At 35.5% G+C, this 22,318-nt stretch overlaps 1 protein-coding gene across 1 annotated transcript; it reads right to left on the minus strand.

The window, feature by feature from the left end:
• Positions 1-6,974: 6,974 nt before the first annotated feature.
• On the minus strand, positions 6,975-9,480 carry LOC116142193 (RNA-binding protein Y14-like). The gene is made up of 4 exons (XM_031427640.1): positions 9,204-9,480; positions 8,329-8,465; positions 7,548-7,699; positions 6,975-7,237 (listed from the first exon to the last, which is right to left on the minus strand). The coding sequence occupies exons 1-4, from the start codon at positions 9,463-9,465 to the stop codon at positions 7,192-7,194; spliced, it is 597 nt and encodes a 198-aa protein (XP_031283500.1). The 5' UTR covers positions 9,466-9,480; the 3' UTR covers positions 6,975-7,191.
• Between the last annotated feature and the right edge of the window lie 12,838 nt (positions 9,481-22,318).

A 22,318-nucleotide genomic window follows, 5' to 3' on the forward strand; every position in this document is an offset into this window, starting at 1 on the left:
TTCTTCCTTGGACTTGATTGCTTAAGCAATCCCAAATCACTTAAGCGACTAAGGGTAAAAGCAAAGAATCGTTTAAGCAAGACCGTAAATCGCTTAAGCGATCATGCATCTGGGCAGATCTTGATTCTGCCTTACACATGATCGCTTAAGCGATCATGGATGCTTAAGTGACCAAGGGTAAAAGTGAATTATCGCTTAAATGATCTTGATTTTGCCTTGGACATGATCGCTTAAGCAACCAAAGGTAAAAGTGAAGCATTGCTTAAGTGATCTTGATTCTAACTTGTATGTGATCGTTTAAGCGACTAAGGCTAAATATACAGGATCACTTAAGCGAGACATGAAATCTCTTAAGCGATCCAGTGTATACGGATTATTTTTATTATGCCTTTCACAAGATCGCTAAAGTGATTTATATTATCGCTTAAGCGATGAAAGCTTATAAACAGTGGATCGCTTAAGCGATGATAAACATCGCTTAAGTGATTCCTTTTTTTTTTTTTTTTTTTTTTTTGGAGTAGGTTGTCAACCCCATTTCAAGTGACGTTAATGTGAACTTCGGACGTTCACAACATCACATGATTATTAACATTAATGTTAAGCGACATCGGTTATTAACACTTATTAAGGCCAATTAAGAAGGATTATTTGCAACCTAATTCCATCAACACATATTAAGGTTACAATCGTATGATATATAGATGAATGTCATAGCGCACTAGCATGACATGCTAGTAGAAACGTACCTCAATTTCATAAATATGGATGATGTATTTGAGAATGATTAGATTGAAATAAGCTTCAATTTTGACTGTATGATTAGTTCAGTGGATCATGATCTGTCTTGTGTCAATTGATTTGATTATTTATATCACTTAATCAATTTTGTTTCAAAATTATGTTTTAATTAAACTAATTTTTTTACATCTGTACATAAACATGGAAAAGAAATATTAAAGTATAGAATGACTCTATATAATAGAAATTTTAATGTTTTTAAAGTACCAAAGTAAATTACCCTTAATCGCTTAAGCAATATATGGTTTCGTTTAAGCGATCATGTCTATTTAGCCTTGGTCACTTAAGCGATATATGGTTTTGCTTAAGCAATCCTGTCTATTTAGCCTTGGTCGCTTAAGCGATAATAAATCGCTTACACGATCTTGTCAAAGGTAGAATAAAGGTCATCCGACTATATTAGATTGCTTAAGTGGTTTTAGGTCTCTCTTAAGCAATCCAATATATTTAGCCTTAGTCGCTTAAGCGGTCATGTACAAGCTAGGATCAAGATCACTTAAGCGATGCTTCACTTTTACCCTTGGTCACTTAAGCAATTATGTCCAAGGCAGAATCAAGTCACCCCAAGTGCACGATCGCTTAAGCGATTCTTCACTTTTACCCTTAGTCGCTTAAGCGATCATGTCCAAGGAAGAATCAAGATCACTTAAGCGATTCTTCACTTTTGGCCTTGGTCGTTTAAGCGATCGTTTAAGCGATTTATGATCGCTTAAGTGACCAAGGCCATTTTGCTTCTTATCTCGTCGATTTTTTCATATTGTGCACATTTGAGTGAGAAATTATATTCCATATTATGGGTGAGCTCCATATTCAATCATAACCATCAATATTTGTGAAATGCGGTACATTTCTACTAACGTGTCACACTTGTCACTAATTCAGTAATTTGATTGATTGATTGACTTGATACGACAATTATGTTGATAATATTGATTTTGTATGTCTTACTTCTTTGGGCAGCAATCAATGCCGTGCAGAGGTAATATGCGAAATTTTACTTACTTAAACCCTTTTTAAAATGGATGAAAATGAAAAATAATTAATTTGATTTAATACGTTATAAAGGATGATTTATTCAATGTAACAATTTAATTTAAAACATAAAAATTGAAAAGAACTCTTCAATGGTTGGCATTGGCAACTCTCTTGATTTCATCATTCTTGTTTATGGCATAGTTGGAAACATAGGGACATAAAATCAGTTTAATGCACCACAAAAGAGAAACATAATAACTTCATCAAATCCTTTAAGCAATCTGCTTGTTAGATCTGCATATAAGAAAAGATCGCTTAAGCGACCTTACGTCGCTTAAGTGATCTAGTAGTCACCATATCTGATTTGAGTAGTAGATCACTTAAGCGATCTAGTGTTCAGATCTAATCTGAGCAACAGATCGTTTAAGCGATCTTAGGTCGCTTAAGCGTTCTGATGTTCAGATTTGCAGATAAGAGAAGATCACTTAAGCGACCAAGGATCGCTTAAGCAATCGGCTATTATCTGCATATTTGAACATCAGATCGCTTAAACGATCTACTCTTCAAATATGCAGATAATTGTCGATCACTTTAACGATCTTATCGCTTAGGCGATCCGATCTTATCTGCAGATTGCTTGCTTTCTTGCTATTGATCAATTCAAACCTAATTTTCTGGATCTGCATGTGATCGATTCTGGCAACTGCTTCTCTTGTGGCCAGGTTGCTTCCAAATTGAGCACTTATTCATCCTTCGGGGAACCTCACAGGCTGATGGAATACGCTTAACTCTTTTACTCCCTTTTTTCTATCTTCTTGAATGGCGAATGGATGATAATGCCACCCAACTTTGGCGGCACCACCCACTACTCTTCTAGAGGAACTAGATATATCGTTTCCGAATAAGCCAGCATGTAGTGATTTGCCATACAGAGAGGGAAGCAAAGCTCCATGTCAATTCTTAAACCAAAATCCGGCTTTCATTGGTGTTTCAATGCTGCTAGTGCATGAGGACAAGGTACATGTTGAATGTCAAGCACTTTACAGCTGCAAGTTTTACTAAGAAGGTTAACTAGGGCATCCAGACCATAGCTGCGCACGGTGAACTCTTGAGCATTAAGAAGATAGGCAAATAGTGTATTTGACAGTTCCATACGCTCTCGCAATAATTTTTCAGCTGATGGAACAAGGGTTATGGTAAAATTATCTGACTCCGTACGACGCTCATGGAACCACCATGACAATGTCTCTAGATTGTGTCAAAAAGGGCAACTATTGGAAACTCTCTTTCTATTAACAACTTCGAATTTATGGACTCGGCTATGTTCGTGGTCATGACTTCAAACCTTCTTCCAGGAAAGTAAGCTCTACTCTATTGCTCGAAACCAACATCATGCTCAAGATACTCAGCAATTCTATCATCCTTGATTCGGATTTGCCAGAAGTGCTCCTCGAACTCATCAACTCATAAGCTTTTGCTGCCATGTAGTATGTTTGAAGAAGGCTAACACACTTAAACTTTTGTTTTATGTTCTCACCAAGGTGCCTCATATAGAATCTGTGATGTGCTTGAGGGTAAATAGTGGCAATCCCCTTCTTTATAGAGTTGTGCCTATTGAATATTATGCACAACTCGTCACTGTTAGGCACTATCGTACGTAATTGCAGAAAAAACCAAGTCCACGACTTGTCATTCTTATAGTCAACCACACACCATGCAATGGGATATGTGTGATTCTCGTTGTCCTGTGCAGTGGCCACCAACAATGTACCTCCATACTTTCCCATCAAAAAGCAACCATCAACAGCCAACACCTTTCTCATGTTTACAAAACCCTTTATAGCAGCACCATAAGCAACAAAAAAATATTTAAACCTCATATTCTTGTCCCACTTCAAAGCCGTCTTGCTACCTTGGTTTGTCAACTCAAGCATATAACGGTACGCTTCTAATGCTGCGTACCCATGCTCCAGCATGCCCCTCACAAAATCTTGTGCATGTTGTCTCCCTTTCCAGCATTTCCAGTAACTAACAACGCATCTCAACTCTATGCGCACAAGTCTTTGAATGTCCTTAGGAGATGGACCTTTCCCTTTAACAAACTGACTTTTGACTAATTGTCCAATAACATTAGCGGAGGCTTGTCGATGCTCACCTGAAATATGTCTCAAACCACATGTGTGCTCACGGGTATATGTGCTAAAAATAAATTTTTTGAACTCCACCAACTTTTTACAATAAACTCACCACTTGCACTTTCGGTCACGACATGCAACTGTCACTGCCGATGAATTAGAATTTTTGGTGATGAACTCAAAATTACCTCTCACGGCAACAAGTTTTAGCTTCATCGCCACTTCCTCTTTCTTGTCAAATAAATACCCTATGCGCAAGTCCGATCCATTAGTAAAAACATGAGTTGATTCACTACTACCTGCAATTGTTGCCTCTGAACCTGCATAAAGGACCATAGTGTTCTCTTCTTCACAAACTACACCTTCTACATAATCTGTATTTAAAGGAATCTCTATATCTGCGGGAACATGTATGGGGTCCTCCTCGTCAACATTTTCATTCCGCGGCACATGACCAACCTCTTCTACAATGTCCTCTTCACCACCCAAATCACCGCCTACTTTTGATTTTTCAACTAAGAAATCAATGTCCTCGTAGTTCAAATTAAAACCAGCATTCTCTCCACCAACTTCCTCAATATCTCCTTCCTTTGAACCAACTTCCAATGGTTTATCTACAAAAGAAACCCTTAAAATCGGCCTCAAACCATTATCACCCACATCAGTCATATATAACTTCACACCTTCATCTGACTTTAATATAGCAGGAGGTACCTTATAAAGTTCAGAAACTCTGCTTAAAATATACTTCACAACTATATCACTACGTGAGCAACTCAAATCATGTCTTCTAATTATTTCATCAATCAACTCATCAAAACTAACCTTTGTGCTCATAGCAATTGGTATAACTTGTTTGCTCTTCCCAATCCACTTCCAACAACTTTTTTCCTCCACCCACTCACCAAAATATTCAACACCCAAAACAACTTGTCTACAGAGTCGCTTGAGCGATCTTGTGTATCGCTTACTGGATCACTTAAGCGATCTAGTATAAATAAGTCTGATCGCTTAAGCGATCTTCTGCCATTTACTTGATCACTTAAGCGATTTTCTGTCATATACCAAACTTATAGAAGATCGCTTAAGCGATCTTCTGCCATTTACCTTATCGCTTAAGCGATCTGCTACCATATACCAAACTTATAGCAAATCACTTAAGCGATCTTATGTCATATACCTGATCGCTTAAGCGATCTGCTGCATTATACCAGACATACCAAATCGCTTAAGCGATACACCAAATCGCTTAAGCGATCCACTATATCCAGAACACATTTTCAGTCATCTCCATCTACAATTGGTGCTACCACCCCTAACTACCCACAATACAAGAAAATAGTCAACAAATTTCACTCATTTCAACTTGCATTACATCAAACACAACCCAACAACCTAAACAACTAAATCAAAATCATAACCCAAACCCAATCCATCATTAAATCTTTGTAAATCGAAATATAAAATAGAAAGGGGACATACACATGCCTGGACGAAATGTCAGAAGGAGGAGGAGGATGATCTATGGCAAAGAAGATGTTAATGGCGAAGGAAGAAGATAGTGTTAATGGCGGGAAGAATAAGATGTACAGGAAGAAGGAAGAAAAAGATGTACAGGAAGAAAAAGATGTAGAGGAAGAAGAAGATGCAAAGGAAAATGACGATGCAAAGGAAGAAGAAGATGTAGATGAAGCTTAGAATAAACAGCAACCAGGGCAGGGATGCGTTAATGGCAGAAGGAAGAAGAAGAAGATGTTATGTTTGGGTTTATTTGCAAGAATTTCAGGTTTTTGGGTACATATTTAATTTTTAAAAGATTACACAATACTTCTTTAATCCTAATTAAGTCATGATTAGTGTTTAACTGTTAGTAGTTTGTCTTAATAAAAAATAACGTCATTTAGTAAAAACTAAAAACTACATAGTCTTTTAATTAAATTCAATGCCAATATGACCTTTTAACCATTTGCCCCCAACTTTTGGTTGAAAGAGTTGCTGCAGTTTTAAATACAAGTGCCCTTGTGCTCATTTATTAATGTACTAAGAGCATCTCCAAATGACTCTTTATATAACACAAACTTTTTATTATAAAGAGTCTATTCATAAAAACAAAAGTCCAACATACTCTTTATCTTTAAAATATAAATTAGAGAGTGAGTTTGGCTCTCCACATTTAGAAAATCAAATTTCACTCTATCCTAATTTTAATTAATAAACTACAAGTTCCTATGCATTTTATTTATTAATTCTCTCTCTTAAAAATAAAAAACATCTTCATTAAATTTAAAGAATCTATTGGATTTAAAAAAAAAATTGTGTTCTTTGTATTTAAAAATTAATGAAGATGCTCTTTATTTATGTGAAAGATGCTCTTCAAAATAAAGAGCACCATTGGAGATGTTCTAATTAAAGACTTTTGCTTATAACAAATAAAAAGCTATTCAACAGTCTCTAGAATATTATCTATCAAGAAACAACAGAATAGTATTACCTATCAAGAAACAAGAAGAATAGAAACCCTAGGTGCAACATATGCACATGCATTGCCGTGTATCTAATCAATATCCAAGTCAACTTTTAGGATGCTTGACCATATAGATGCTCAGGAGATGCTTAAACCCAGAATTAGCAGGACTGGTTAGCTAACCACTAATTGTTGTATTGAATGCTGCAATTTACATTGATGTATTAATACAACGTTATACTGTAACAAAATCCAAAAATCATTCAGCAAACCAAGGCGGCCGGCTGTGATTACCTTTTATGAACTTACATTCGCCCACTGACGCCCGCCATATATTGAAATGCCCTTACTCTTATATTCAATTGATCGTAAAAGAAATAGAGCCATTATGCAAATGCAAAAGAAAGCAAGTTTTGAGCTCAATCTCAAGGGAATTTCTTCAGCCCATCTCAAACTGGGAAATTCAAGCATGTACACACTTTACACCCCGAAAATTATGTCTCAAGAAACTCTGAAACAAGAAACTGACATTACAAAATGGGATCGCCTAGTTAGAAATTCCCACACTTTTAGTTCTGAAACAAGTTGCAGGTTATCAAATAAAACTAATCAGTAATCACTACTACATTAATGTAAAGTTAGGATAAACCATCACATAATAGACCACAACAATACGGAAATGGATGGAGTTGTGGGGCACTTTCCGCAAACAAACACAATTGGATAAAACAAAATCATAAGCATCAACTTTAATCTCTTTCATCAAAAATATCAATTTTGAAAACCCTTCTTGCACTCGCATCAGGCCATGAAAGAAGATCAGTATCGCCTCCTAGGACTCCTTGAGCGATGTGTACGTGCAGATCTGCGAAAGTTTTTGCAGGTAAGAGCAATATTCTAAAAATCGTAATAAAAGTTTTATACAACTAAAACGGTTTATTCCATGGTCATTTAAAGAAGCACTATTTCCTCTTTTAAATCAGTCTACACAAGACCTCTTGATAAAACATAGTTCTGGCCAGCACAACAGTTTTTTATTTAGACATATATTGTCCTCCTACACATGTAATACTAATAGGAGGAGCTTCCCTTAATGTAACTACAAGTAGAGACCTCTTGCCTATGCACACAAAATTATATCTACATTTCACGAAAAGAAGAGAACAGCAACAAACCTCATATTCTTTCTTTTGAAGGGTCCAGTGCTGGGCCCATTGCTGAAGGCCCAATCAACATTAATAGTCTGCGTGAGAAGTTCGGTTCCATTCATAGCCGCTATAGCATTTTGAGCTTCCTCGAAATTCTCATATTCAATCAGTGCATATCCCTACTAAATCAAAGTTTCATGTTAGATTACGTTAAAGAAAAATCATCATAAACCTTCAAAACTGAGAATTAGTTAATGGTATTGTTGAATACTCAACAAAATAACTACAAAACGTAACAAATAAATTATAACTTGATAAAAGATTTATGAAAATAGACATTGGTTTTGAGGTAGCCAGGACTAATCCAAACCCTAATTTCAGCCCATTCCCAATCACAATCAAACTGACCTACATCGCTCACTTTATTGATAATTCTCATATGTTGTATGTCATATGTGGAATGGAGTAAACATAACCAATCACGGCTCCAATTCAACTGGTGTTCCAGATTTAATCCAGCGAAAAAAAACCAGAATCCATATCTTTTACGTCAAATTTACACTGAATATAAATTTTAAAAGCAATGCAAATACACCAGGAGAAACTAGCATTAAAAGCAAACAAACATAACAGAATACAATCAGTATGAACCAAAAAGAACGTAATTTATTGTGGATACATCCAGAAGAAACTAATTATCTTGATAGTAGTACATTAACATCACTTGCAACAACTCTGAGCATAAAGAAGAATGTAATAACTAATGATACTTTTACAATTTTGAGAACCAAGGGGCAAAAGAAAGTACCTTCACAAAACCGGTACGGCGATCAAGATTTAAATGCAAGTTTTTTATCTCCCCAAACTCACCAAAAGCATTTTGCAAATCATCCTCCTGCGCCTCCTCATGTACCCCAGTGGCCAAAATGATCCATCCCTCAATGGCTGCACATAATTTTTTAATGAGAAACATGAAATACCTAGTACAATAAAATAAAAAAATAGGAAGATAATAAACTCCTGTAATTGTTGTACACATTCATTTCCATTAGGAAATGTAAAATACAAGATGCACCTTGAAACTATGCCTAAAAAAGTATGAAAGTTACATTAAACAATAATACCTAGGTGATACCATCTAGAAGCTACATTTAACAAAGTAAAAGTTCATTCTAATTTTCATATAAGGAAATGTTAATAGTTTACACACCTAAAAATTATCCACTAGCTCTCGAACTCCTAGTATACATGATGACACGCATCGAAGTGAAATTCAAAAAGTATGCAATCAGTCAATAACCCACTTAAGCTCAACCCCAACAATCAGTTTCGAATGGTCCATCCATATCTCCTCAACCACCAGTTTCATATGTAAAAATCTAACAGAATAGAGGTTCAACAAAATTTAAACTACGTAGGTTGATGTGATGCTCACCACAACTCTAGAGAAATTCAATGATTTTATCCCCAATTTCTACCATAAACCTCAAAGACAAATAAATCAACAAGGTAAACTAAAACAATCCGTTCTAACAAAACTAAAGTAAGAAGGTACATCACCAAAATTCTAAACCAAGGGACTGAGCGAAATTAACCAAAACTACAAGAGATGTTAAAACCAGATCTACAATTTTAAGTAAAACAAACAAAACCCTAGAATGCGCAAGCGTCTGTAAAACTCACATCGTTGGGGGCCGGGCCCACCATCAGAGCCAAGGGAGTCGAAGTTACGGTCAGCGAGGCGGCTATGGCGTTCGTTGTCGCCTTCTTCACGGAAGCCACGGCCTTTGGTCTTCTTAGGGGCGCCACCCGTGATGGCAGACTTGAGCTTGGGCTGAGGGGCGGCAGCGCGAGGAGAGGAGGAAGCGTCGACGTCGACGGCACCGTCCTCGTCCATCAAGTCGTCGTCTTCGAAGTCCAACGCATCCACTTCCGTGTTCGCCATTTTGTTTTGTCACTTTAGGGATTTTGTGAGTTCTTATTTCTCTCTGTTGAAGACGAGCTGTATTCGCCTTTCGTTTTGTGTTTGGTCAAGAGTTGATAAACTTTGTTTGTGATTAAATGGGCCTCAGAATCAATTTTGGGCTTCTATTATTGGGCCCAATTTCGATGCCGCCCACAATCACTCCTTCATTCCTCGAAACGACGGCGTTTCGTCATGGCTCGTCATCTTGATAGGCTTTGTTAGATATTTTATTCGAAGTTAAATAACAAAAAGTTATTTACCGTTAAGTTTTATATATTAAAATAAATTTATTTACTCACTAGCGGCTTACTACGGTTCATTAACTGGGAAAGAATTTTTGTTATTTTAAAACCCCAAGTGACGACATTTGAGTTGATAAATTATTTTATCGTTAAATTTCAGATCTTAAAAATAAACGATCGAAGAGTAATTATGTAAATATTATCAATTCATAATAATATAATTCCTATAAACTCATTGATGTTTCAACAACGACAAAGGGAATTTTTTTATTTAAGAAATCTTGAGAGAATTTTTGGGTGCGTTTAGCTAAGTATTTTTATTCATATTTTGGACCGGATTCTACAGATAGCGTTTGTTTTATTATTTACATAACACTGTCTTGATAATTCAATCCTGACAACTATCTTGACAAATTTTTTTTTTTACCGTTACAGTTTGCTTTTTCACTTACAGTTTGCTTTTTCACTTTTCTTCACTGCTTCACCATTTCACTTTCTCATTCTCAGTATACTACACTAGCTTCGTGCTTCACTTCTCAGTTTGCATTACTGTTTTCAGTGCTTCACTTTCTTAGTATCCATCACCACCATTTCAGTTTCAGATAATCCATTACCAGGTTCAGTGCTTCACTTCCCAATTTGCATTACCACCATTTCACTTTCTAGTATCTAGTGGCAGCTTCAGTGCTTCACTTCTCACCGTGAACCTACAAATCCCTCTGTCACAAACCCACATCCTAACCCAACGTGAACCCACCGTCAACCCATCACCGTGAACCCACAAATCCCTCTGTCACAAACCCACCGCGAACCCACCTGAGATCCCCAACCGTGAACCCAGAAATAGATCTGTCACAAAAAAACCCACCGTGACAGATCTGCACACACAAACCCACCATGACCGGATCTGTCACACACAAACCCACCGTGACCCGATCTGTCGCAACTCAACCCACCGTGACCCGATCTGTCTCAACCCAACCCACCGTGACCTGATCTTTCGCAACCCAACTCACCGTGACCCGATCTTTCGCAAACCAACCCACCGTCACCGGATCTTTTGCAACCCAACCCACCGTCACCCTATATATCGCAAACCAACCCACCGTGACCCGATCTATCCAAAACCAACCCACCGTGCCCCGATCCTTCGCAACCCAACCCACCGTCACCCGATCTATCACAAACCAACCCACCGTCACCAGATCTTTCGTAACCCAACCCACCGTCACCCTATCTATCACAAACCAACCTACTGTGACCCGATCTATCCAAAACCAATCCACCGTCACCCGATCCTTTGCAACCCAACCTACCGTCACTCGATCTATCGCATACCAACTCACCGTGACCCGATCTTTCGCAACCCAATCCATCGTGACCCGATCTGTCACAAACCCACACCCCCATCTAGATCAAACCCACCTCAGATGTTGTTTTGCATTTTTTATTTGTTTGGCAAGAATTGATTGTGAATGGGTTTTTGCTTGATTTGTGTAGAAGGGGATGCTGTTTTGCGTTAATGGATTGTGAATGGGTTTTTGTTTGATCTGTGTAGAAGAGGATGTTGTTTTGCGTTAATGGATTGTTGAATGGGTTTTTGTTTTATTTGGCATTTGGCACACGCATGTGAATGGGTTTTGCTTTTATTTGGCATTTGGCACACGCATGTGAATGGGTTTTTGTTTAATTTGGCATTTGGCACACGCATGATTGTAATTGGTTGTTTGTTTTGTTTGGCACGGGAATGATTTTTTTTTTTTTTTTTTCGTTTTTGTTTTATTTGGCATAGGCATGAATCCTTTTCAATGCGCTTTTGTTTTGTTTGGCATACGGATGAATTGTTTTAATAAGTTTTTTGTTTTGGTTTTTAATCTCCTGTACACACACCCTTTAATTGTGTTTGATGTTTATCTGTCTCAAAGAAGGGAAAGAGACCCGCGAAGTATCCAAATCTAGTTTGTAAGTTTCTGTTACCTATTTGTTTTCAAGTCACCGAGACGCTATTTTTTTCATTTTTTTTATTGGAAATAATTTGTGTTAATACTGTTTTTTTCTTTTCATTAATCCTTTTAATTTGGACTTTAATAATGCGTTTTGTAATTGGTTGACTCAAATATTTTATTTGGGTTTCACTAATTGATATATTTGTTGTGTAGATTCGACATCGTTCTTTAATCGTAATCAGAAATTATGCTCATATGCACAGATGTCAGCATAATTTGTCTCGACGTCACAGGATTGATTATTACTTACAACAGAGCCGAAAGTTTCGACGTTTTTCCAGACTTGGAGTTTGTCATACACCCTGTTGGTCGACATTGTCTATATCTTCCCCTGCACTGACGTCTTCAAGCAGTGTCGGATCGAACGAGGTATAATTTTATATGTGTTTAGTTGATTACGTTAACATGTGAGTATTATATTTTGTAATGTGATTGGTGATTCGTATGGTGCCCCAATGTTGGTTGTCCCTCACCGTACTGTCCTTAGATGGGTGATTCTGTGGCCTGGTCCGCTGAGATGACCCACAAATTTCTGGTCCTGTTATCTGAGCGGGCCAAAACTTCACACGGTACTACAATAAAAACAGCTGATTACCAAGAAATGTTGGACGACATATCATCACTAGCTGGCAGGAGACTCAACGTGACACAATTAACCTCTAAGTTCTTTCGCCTGCGAAAAATTTATCAAGCATGGCGGAAACTAATGCAACACACGGGGTTCGGGTGAGATCAGGAGTCACAAAGTCCAACGTGTCCCGTTGAGGTTTGGCAAGAATATGTCAAGGTAAATTTTCATATTTTTTAACTATTATTATTCAACGCCACTGTAAATGTACGTATTCTTTTCGGACTGCTAAATATTAATATATTATTCTTTTAACTTACCAGCAAAACCCACTAGCGCAACAATTTTACCACAAGGGACTTCCTCACAAGGAGCTTTATGAAATAATATTTGAGAAGCAAGCTGCCACTGGAAGATATGCGTACACATCTACATCCCAACCGGTGGAGACCTCCAGTTATTCCAATCCTGGCGCGGTTCACATGGATGATAGCGACTTTGAACCTGATCTTGATCGTTTGACAAGGGAAAAACGGCCAAACACATTTGGCCATGGAAGAGCGAGAAATAGGAGGCATAGAAGGGGGCCGGGACATTCAATTGCGGATGCCATTTTTAGCTTGACAGATGAGCTTGAGGAGAAGCGGACAATGGGATCGAGGGCTTCCAATCGCAGTGCAGATGAGAGGGAAGAAGAGAACACCAGTGCTCCGTCTGATCCTTTCTCCATGAGCAATTGTATTGACATCATGACGGCCATGCAAGTACCGACACGGTTTTATTTGTCGGCTGTCACATACTTATATGAAAATCTAGGGTGGCGAGAGATATTTATGAAACTCCCACCGGAGGAAAAGGCTAACTGGATTCATAACAAATTTTCCAATAATTAATAGATGACACTATATTTCATAATTGTTTGGCAACAATTTTGTATGCGTCAGTGGGCAGTTGTCATTACAATTACAATTTATAACGCTACTGTATGAACTTATTTATGTGATATTGTAATGTGTAAACACTGTTTTCGATTGTCATTATAATTAAATATTGACTATTATATTTTGCTAAGTAGTACAACAACTGTTAATTGTTGATAATTGTTGATAAATGTTTTGCAAATGTGTAGGTTTAAATGGCGTTGTCTAGCCGTACAGGAAGAAGACGACGTGCTACAAATGAGAGGGACGAAGAAGAAATACTGACAAATATAGTCGTTGCACTCTACGGTGTTGCCGCGTTAGAAGCAAGTGGGCGTGAACCACGACTTACATCCGTATTAACTGATCATCAGTACATGTTGAAAATACTCAACGGTCATCCTGACAGGTTCTATGACAAGTGCCGCATGGACAAAGACTGTTTTACATTGTTATGTGAATTTTTGTCCGATCAAGGCAAATTGCAACCAACCAGGAGGACGAGTTTGGAAGAGCAAGTTATGATATTTCTAACAATCGTTGGAAAAAACGAGACAATCAGAACAATGATGGAGGATTTCCAACATTCGGGTGAGACGATCTCTAGAAATGTTACCGCAGTTTGTGGCGTTATATGTGAGTTGAAAACAGAGTTTATCAGACCACCTAACTTCAATGATGTTCCATGGGAAATATCAGTCAACGAAAAATATTATTCTTTCTTTAAGGTACTGGTTCATTATGTTTGCTAAGTAGATAGTTAAGTTCATTGTGTTATTAATTTGTTTAGTAGGTTAATATTAGTAAAATGCCCCATTTTCATGATAGGACTGTATTGGAGCCATGGATGGCACACATGTATATACTTCGGTTCCACGTGAATTTGCCGATAGGTACCGGAATCGCAAAGGATTGATGTCACAGAATGTAATGGTTGTATGCAACTTTAACATGATGTTCACTTATGTCGTTACTAGATGGGAAGGATCTGCGCATGATTCAAGAGTTTTAAATTCAATTATCGATGATCTTAATTCTGGATTCCCACATCCTCCACCAGGTATAAGTATTTTCTTGACATATTATAGCGTATTACCTCCACTGTTGTGGCCCTGTAATTCAAATAAAATGTCTGATATTATTACAGGGAAATACTATTTGGTTGATGCGGGTTATCCAAATAGAGATGGGTTCCTCGCCCCTCATAGGCTAGTGGTTTACCATATTTCTTATTATCTCCGTAACCTAAGTGGGCCACAAGAGTTGTTTAACTACAGACATGCTTCACTCCGCAATGTTATCGAGAGAACCTTTGGTATTTTGAAAAGACGGTTTCGTATTCTAAATGGAATGAACAATTACCCGTTGGACAAACAAGGGAAGATTGTTATGGCATGTTGTGTACTTCATAATTTTATCAGAATGTACAATATGGACGACTGTATCTTCGAACAAACCAATAATAGTACGGGTAATGAGCAAGTAAATTGTGATCGTCAAAATGGGGCAAAATATGGCCGAAATGGAGAAGGACCGAGTCAACCGCAACAAGGTATTATAGACAACATAACGACTATACGGGATAACATAACGAATGCACTGTGCGTGGCACAGTGGACCATGTCATAGTTGTTAATGGAGTATACGTGTAATGATGATTGTAAAGGTTGATAATTAGTACTTTTGTTATATATGTATTAATGTGATGGTTTTAAACAGTTGGATTAGTATTCGAAATTAATATGAGTTTTTGTTTTTTAATATCTATGGGTGACAAAATTACCAATAAAATATTTAGTATTATTAAAATGTAATTTGATAAGTTATATATATATATAATAATACATTATTTTAACAAAATGTAACAAAATATTATATTAATAAATCATTTATAAAAAAATATATTAATAAAATATTCAACACAAATATCAAGGTTAAAATACTCTACCAAATACATATCTTGCAAATCCTATTCTCGTAATTATAACCCTATCCAACTATCCAATACTATCCCCAAAATTCTATCCAAAATAATAAACCAAACGCACCCTTTGTATTTGTTCATACGCTAGATGACTTTTTAACCCTTTTATTTGTGAAAAATGGGCCTATGGGCATTAATTTTGGACTTTAATTAATGGGCCCGGACCAAGTTGAATGCGGCCCATTTGTCACTCCATTTACTTGATTACTTCTTCCTCTTCTTCTTGTTTTGGTAAAAGAAAATGAAACTGATATCCATCTCCAAACCGACGCCGTATTCAGGCTGGTTCTTCATCGTGATTGGCTCCGTTTCCTTTCTGGGCTTCCTCTTTGCCGCAATCATATCCAAACTTCTTCCACCCTTCGACAATCCCATTCTATCAGCCATCCAAAACGACAGGTAATCATCGTCGTTTCAAAATGGTTGAGTTTTTTTTCTAGAATTCTAGCAATTGAAACTCCAAATTGCTTTATGTTGTTCAGTATTACTAAAACCCTAAACCCTTGCTTGTTTGTTGTGGTGTTATTAGAAGCAAAATGTGAGAATTGTGAAGAGTTTGATATGTTTTGCAACAGAAATGTGAATTCTAATTTTAATCATTACAAACCAGAAGTGAGAAGATGCATATTTCATATGATTTCTTGTTTCTATTGGCAAGAGATAATAGATTATAAGGTTGTTGAGAAACATAATAATGTGAAGTGTTATGGGGGAAGGTGGTGGGTTTTGGTGAGATGTTTTGTGTGTTTCATGGCGTCGGGCGTGTATGTATGTAAATCATTGTAGCGAAGAGTGGGGGTTTTGATCCTTGAAAGGTGCTTTGGGATTTATTGGATTATTGAAGAAACTGTTTTGTTTATTCGCTGCTGCTGAATGGTTGCTTTGTGTTAATTTGATATTTTAGGCTTAGCCTTCTCAGAAGGACGTCTTGTCCGGTTTAGATGGGAAAATTTGAATTGGTGAAAGCTTCTAACAACATGCTCTGAGAGTGATCTACGACTTAGAAATTATAATCTGGCTGTTTCAACGTTGATTAAGAAAATTTTGAAAAAAATTATCAAATGTGTAGCATGTGGTCTTCATTTCCTTTTCTGTTCTGTACGTGCCTTTGTGGATGTACTAAAAGGACTTGGATAGGGATTCCTTCTATGACTAGAAAGCTTTCAAGGAACTTCAACATAGATCGTGTGTGTGTGTCTTGTACTTCTATTTTATATAGTATAATTCTGAAGAATACAATAGTGAAGTTAGGATGAAAAGGATGAAATGTTTGTGGAAGGGAAGAAAACAGTAAGTCATAACTCTCCACAGGCAATGCTCAATGCTTTTCCTTAAAATGCTTGTGTTACTATCTGTTTGGAATTTTTTTTTTTGAAAGTAATTATGCTTATTTAAACGTTATATTTACTTGTGATCAATGTAGTGCCTAGAAAATAAGAAAAAAGAACCATTCCGAACTAGTTCAGGATGAGATATTGTTTTCAAGTTAGCAAATGTGCTTGCTGTCATTGTGCTATATAATTTCTAAGTTCATTTGTTGGGTTTGTGATTAACTCTGAGTGAACTATTACAAAGTTATCCCCTACCACTAATCTGTTTTGTTGGTTTTCAACATTTTAAGTTTTGACCGTGGAATTTAAAGATCTTCTATTTTGTTGGATATCTGCAATTAACTATAATGACATTTTGAAGGTCTGATAGAACCACCTGCAAATCAATTCAACACATAGCCAAAAATACAAGAATAGAGGCTGAAACTAACAATTCTGAATAATCCTCACTTTGTATATTAATCAAGCAGACTGGAAATCACAGTTGGAAGAAAATGAAATAAGAACATAGCCGGATAATCCTAGCATTTCGAGGAGCTAGGAACCTCCATTGTTTACTCTTAAAAGAATGATTAACCCCCTCTTGCTAAATCTCAACAATATATACTAAGTTTTCCCGCAACTACCCCTCAATCACACAATTCTCACACCCACATCACACACACAGCCACGTGGAGCATAACCCCTTAACAAACTATCCTCAATGCCTATTACATCCCTTAAGTGTGTACACCTTATGCACAGCAGGCCTATCAAGGTCCAGTTGCTTCTATTCCCCTGTTTCTCTGTTTTCTTTAGTCTGATTTCTATCACATAACTTTCCTCTCCTGTAACAGGTATTACTGCTTCTTGGTGCCCTTGACACTTCCTATGATTGTAGTAGCTGTATATTTCCATTGGCTTAGCATGAAATTGTTCAAACATGCTTGATAAACTTAGCAAGCATCTAACATCAACAGATGAAGCTGAGAATTAGAGGAAAACCAGTCATGTTCCTGTCAATTGGTAAATTTTGAACATTATTAGTCGAAATTGTTGTAAATACAACTTACAGGTACTAGAGTTGGAATAGTTATAAGAATTTTGTCCCTGAATATTATTTTCTACTTTTGAGTATGCTTAAAACTTATGTTTTTGACAGACTAGTCATTCCAGATGACAGATGTAAAATCCAAATCTTTTGAGATAAAGCTTTCTTATTTTTAGGAGAATATACTATTGAATGCTGTAAATTAAATGATCTCTGTTCACTTCAATTTTCAACTTCCCATTGGATTTGAAGTAATTAATTACTTATTACCCAAATCCTTTTTACTCTATCGATCTGCCCCCTAGTTGAAATAATCTAGTTCCTTTCATACCATACGTCAAATTTTCTTTAAATTTGTACTCGTCTTCATGATGAATGTGGAGAAATTTGTATCATTTCATCAAAAAAACCTGCTAATTCAGACAAAACTTGTGGACCTTACATTTTGTTCTCTCTGGTGTTCTCTCTCTGTCTTCCAGCCTTCCAGGCCATCTGAAATCCCCACATCTACTTGAGAGCATGCACACATTTTTTGGGTCTTTTTGGGTAATGAAAGAATCATTATGAACACGCACTTTAGAGTAAACCTCGAATATGTGCAATCACTTACAGGTCAGGTATACCCAGTAGGTGTGAGAATGATTACACGTTGCATATTTCACAATCAAATGTTTGAATTTACAGTTCACTCTAGATTCTTTCTATATTGCTGTACTTTTTGGCTAATCTTCGTGAGAGTCTGCACACATTTTTCATTTCTTTTTTGGTTTATGAATGAAATCACTATAAACCGCCAGGTACAAAGTAGAGTAAACCTCAAATATGTGCAGTAAACCTTGAATATGTGTAAGTCGTGTATAGTATACCCAGTAGGTCTGATAATGTTTACACATTGCATGTTTCGAACTGAAATGTTTGAATTTAAAGTTCACTCTAGATTCTTTCTATATTTCTTTACTTTTTGCTTAATCTAAATGAGAACGTACATACATTTTCCATTTCTTTTGGTTAATGAATGAAATCTCTATATACTACTCTCAAATCAGGAACAACAGATAAGATTAAACCTCAATTATGTGCAATCGCCTATAAGTCTTGTACACTTAGTTGGTCTGAGAATGTTTACCGGTTGCATGTTTTGAACCGAAATGTTTGAATTTACAGTTCACTCTAGATTCTTTCAATATTACTTTGCCCCCAAAGCACACATCTTTTGTACATGGTGACAATTTCCAGCTACTATGACTATTGAATAAAGGTTTTGCATGCTTATAGACTTTTCTGCACATCTTTTCTACTTTGTGATATTAGCTACTGTGCCTAAAGTAATGGAACTATAGCTATTCATATTTTATTTCATGCTTTTGATTTTTACTTGCTCCTAGAGAAAGACTTATTGGTGGTATCTAATTGTAGCCATAGGATCCAATAAATTATAAATCTATTGAAAAGATATGTTAGTCAAATTTAGCAGGAACCTCTCTTTGTCAGTTCCAATCATAGGATGCTTTTACTATTTCTTTATTCTATTTGGTGCATCTGTTATGATGCTAGTTGTTCATTAATCATGTAGGGGGTTGATTTTAAGGTGTATGTTTGGAGGGTCTCAATGCTTGTCAAGTTTTTGATGATATTTCATTCCTGGGTTCTTATTGATAACCCCATAATGCTAGTTGATGGGTTTTTTTTTTTTTTTTTTTTTTTTTTTTTTAATAACCAAGGTGTCCATTTTAGCTTGTGTGTATCTCAACTAATCTTCGGGGTCTATTAATACCCTACAAGTCCAAGTTTCAAGTAAGTCATAATGTGGTAGGTCCCTAGGTGATTAAAATCGATGAAGTTAATGAAATGAGCAAACTTTTTTTTTCGTCAGGCCAACCCCTTAGGGTTTCAGGTTGATTTTGTTCACACTTACTATTTCAGGAAGTATCAAAAACCCCCTTTAAATTTTTAAAAAGCCTTACAAGATTATTAATAATTTCTTGTAAAAATATCAAAAATCTACACTACTCTCTATGTAATACTTTTTAATAAGAGTGAATGACAATTTCCCACCGAAGGTTTGTCGTAATTAAATTTTTCCACCCATAAACTTTGAAAAAAAAAATTCCCACCCATCGTCAAGCTCTGTCAATGGATTTTGTTACCCGATAGGGGTAAAGCTATGAAAAGATTATAATACCTTTTATTATTTGATTTTATAATTTTTTACTGGAACTGAAAAACATTTTTCCACCTAGACTTTATTAAATATATTTTCACCCTCTAGTTTGGTTTATATTAATTTTAGGGTTAATAAATTTAAAAAATAATAATACTAAAGTCAGTTATTAAAATTTGAAAAAAAAAAGTAATAAAAATTTAAAGAAAAAAAAAAGTTGGCTAGAATCGTATCGAGTATGCAATTTTTAATAATCTCTAGTAAAATTATCAAAAATCCACACTAATAGAGGTATATAATACTTTTTTAATAATCGTGAATGCTTTTTAAATTAATCAATCACACAAAGATACATCTAATAACCCTTAAATTATGTTAAATTTGAGCAATGCCTTTTTCTTAAAAAGGATTTGAATTCATAGAATTTTGACACTATAAAAAGTGTTAACTTTGTTTCAAAATAAAATAAAATAAAATAAAATCTTTCAAAAAAATATATATTTTTTTTTATTTGAAACACACCAAGGCTTTTAAAATGTGTCACATCATGAACTAATAAAAGAGTCCTTGTTTCCACGTTAACTTTTCATTTTGAAGATTGAATATGTAAATTCAATGTATTTATAGAGGGCCACATACTTTGAATACCATATGTTACAATTAATTTCACTATTTATATTCCCACCGGAGAAAATGTACAAAATATAATGTAACAAGAATTAATGAATACATATATTGTATATGTCTATGGTTGAGGGGTCATAATAAAAATATTTCTTATCATAAAGGACAGACAAAATAAATATTGGGTCACTTCAATAGTTAACGACAAATCGTTGCTCTCGATTTTGTTATTTTATAAAGTTATGTTCCATATGATAAAGACTTCAAGACGTTTATATTAGAGATTTAACTATATATATATATATATCATATACAGTCATTTGTAAGTTTTACAAAATGCTGTCTTAAAAAGTTTTAATACTTTTCATGAACAATTTTATTCAAACTTGGTTTGTGGCTGAATAACAAAACTTTAGTCATCTTGGTGAATTATTTAGAGGTCTTGTGTTCAAGTCCTACAAAGTGATCATCTATCACATTTATGATTTATTTGACTTATTGGATTTGTAGGGTATTCAATAAAACCCCGAGAAATAGTCAAACACTCCGAGTTATATATAGCCCTAATGTCCAAAATTAGAACCAAAATTAATTTTCAAAATTAGGTTAACTTGGACAAGCAAATTACATTGAGTCTAAAGTCAAGCCACCCTATAGGTCATTGGGCCCAAGCAAGGCCTATGGGCTATGGGTACCTCTAACATGAGCACAACTTGTAGAAGTGACTTTCCAATAGAAATAAAAGATTACAAAATAAAGACATAAAGATATTGAGAGACAAAAAATAATTGTCATTGTCAAAAAAGGGGGGAATTCAGAGATAGCCACTTGATGGGATCTTCTAGGTCAATTTGGGTATTTAACTAATGCCCATTTGTCAATTTTTAGTAAAAGATATTGAGTGAAATTAAACCCAACATATATATGGGTTTGAATTATTATTTTTATTTTTTTGGTTTAAAACAACTAAAAAAAAAGTTTAGGAAAATTAGAATTTAGAAAAAATTTCAAAAAAAAATCTATTTTCCAATTTTTGAGACAAACTTAGACTTATTAACTTGAAGAAATACTTGTTATATGGGATAGTTTCACTATTTTCATTTTGTTGAGATAGTGGTAGTTTTTTTTTTTTTTTTTTTTAATAAAACAGATATTTGCTTTTAAATCGTCCATCATAATGGTATTTATAATGAATAATAAATTATGATTATCGTCGAACGGTTTATTCAAAAATAAAATCTAGCAAATACGAGATAAAATGTGGTGTTTTTATTGTATAGTTTCAACATATCAGCAGAGTGGCATAACAAAATTATTTATATTATTAGATTTATAATAATAAAAAAAAAAAGTAAATAAAAAGAACTTTCAAATATTCAAAAAGAAAACATCATTTTTTTTTTAATTCTATATAATAAGAATACTATTGAGCTTCTTTCCAAACAATTTTTGTTTCCAATGGTGTCACAATCTTGGTAATAGTAATATTAATAATGCTCTCGTTATTATAATATTCTTTCCTCTTTATTGCCAACCATCTTGTCATTCTCAATTTGCTGATTCTCACTATAATTTTTTTAGTAAACGACCTTTTTCCCACTCAAGGTTTGCATCAATATATTTCCCACACAAAAAGTTTCAAAATATCATTTTTCCGACCAAAGTTTATATTTCGTTTACTACTCATAATAAATTTTTCGATTCGATGACTAACAGAGAGCAAACTCGGTTCAAACTGTTGGGAATTTTGAAAAGGGCATGTTGGTGAGTCTTTTGGTTGTGACAAGTTGGATTTTGATGGTCGGAATTGGTCAGAACTGACTTAAGAGGGGGCGACTATGCGTTGCACAAATTGCTCGATTGCTGGCAATTGGCGGGGTAGGTGGGAGAAATGTTTGAGGGGTTTAGATGAGTGATGATTGAGAAAGAGAATGATGGTGGTTTGGGGTCGTAAAAATATCAGAAT

The sequence above is a fragment of the Pistacia vera genome, unplaced genomic scaffold (assembly GCF_008641045.1).
Source record: "Pistacia vera cultivar Batoury unplaced genomic scaffold, PisVer_v2 Contig405, whole genome shotgun sequence".
Taxonomy (NCBI): Eukaryota; Viridiplantae; Streptophyta; class Magnoliopsida; order Sapindales; family Anacardiaceae; genus Pistacia; species Pistacia vera.

What these genes read in the sequence shown, in the direction of transcription:
- LOC116142193 (XM_031427640.1), bottom strand. Translation starts at nt 9,465, where the DNA reads ATGGCGAACACGGAAGTGGATGCGTTGGACTTCGAAGACGACGACTTG. An exon ending in TGGGCCCGGCCCCCAACGAT is followed by an intron (nt 8,466 to 9,203) that starts GTGAGTTTTACA and finishes AATTATGTGCAG; the next exon opens with CCATTGAGGGATGGATCATT. An exon ending in TTCAAAAGAAAGAATATGAG is followed by an intron (nt 7,238 to 7,547) that starts GTTTGTTGCTGT and finishes AAACTTTCGCAG; the next exon opens with ATCTGCACGTACACATCGCT.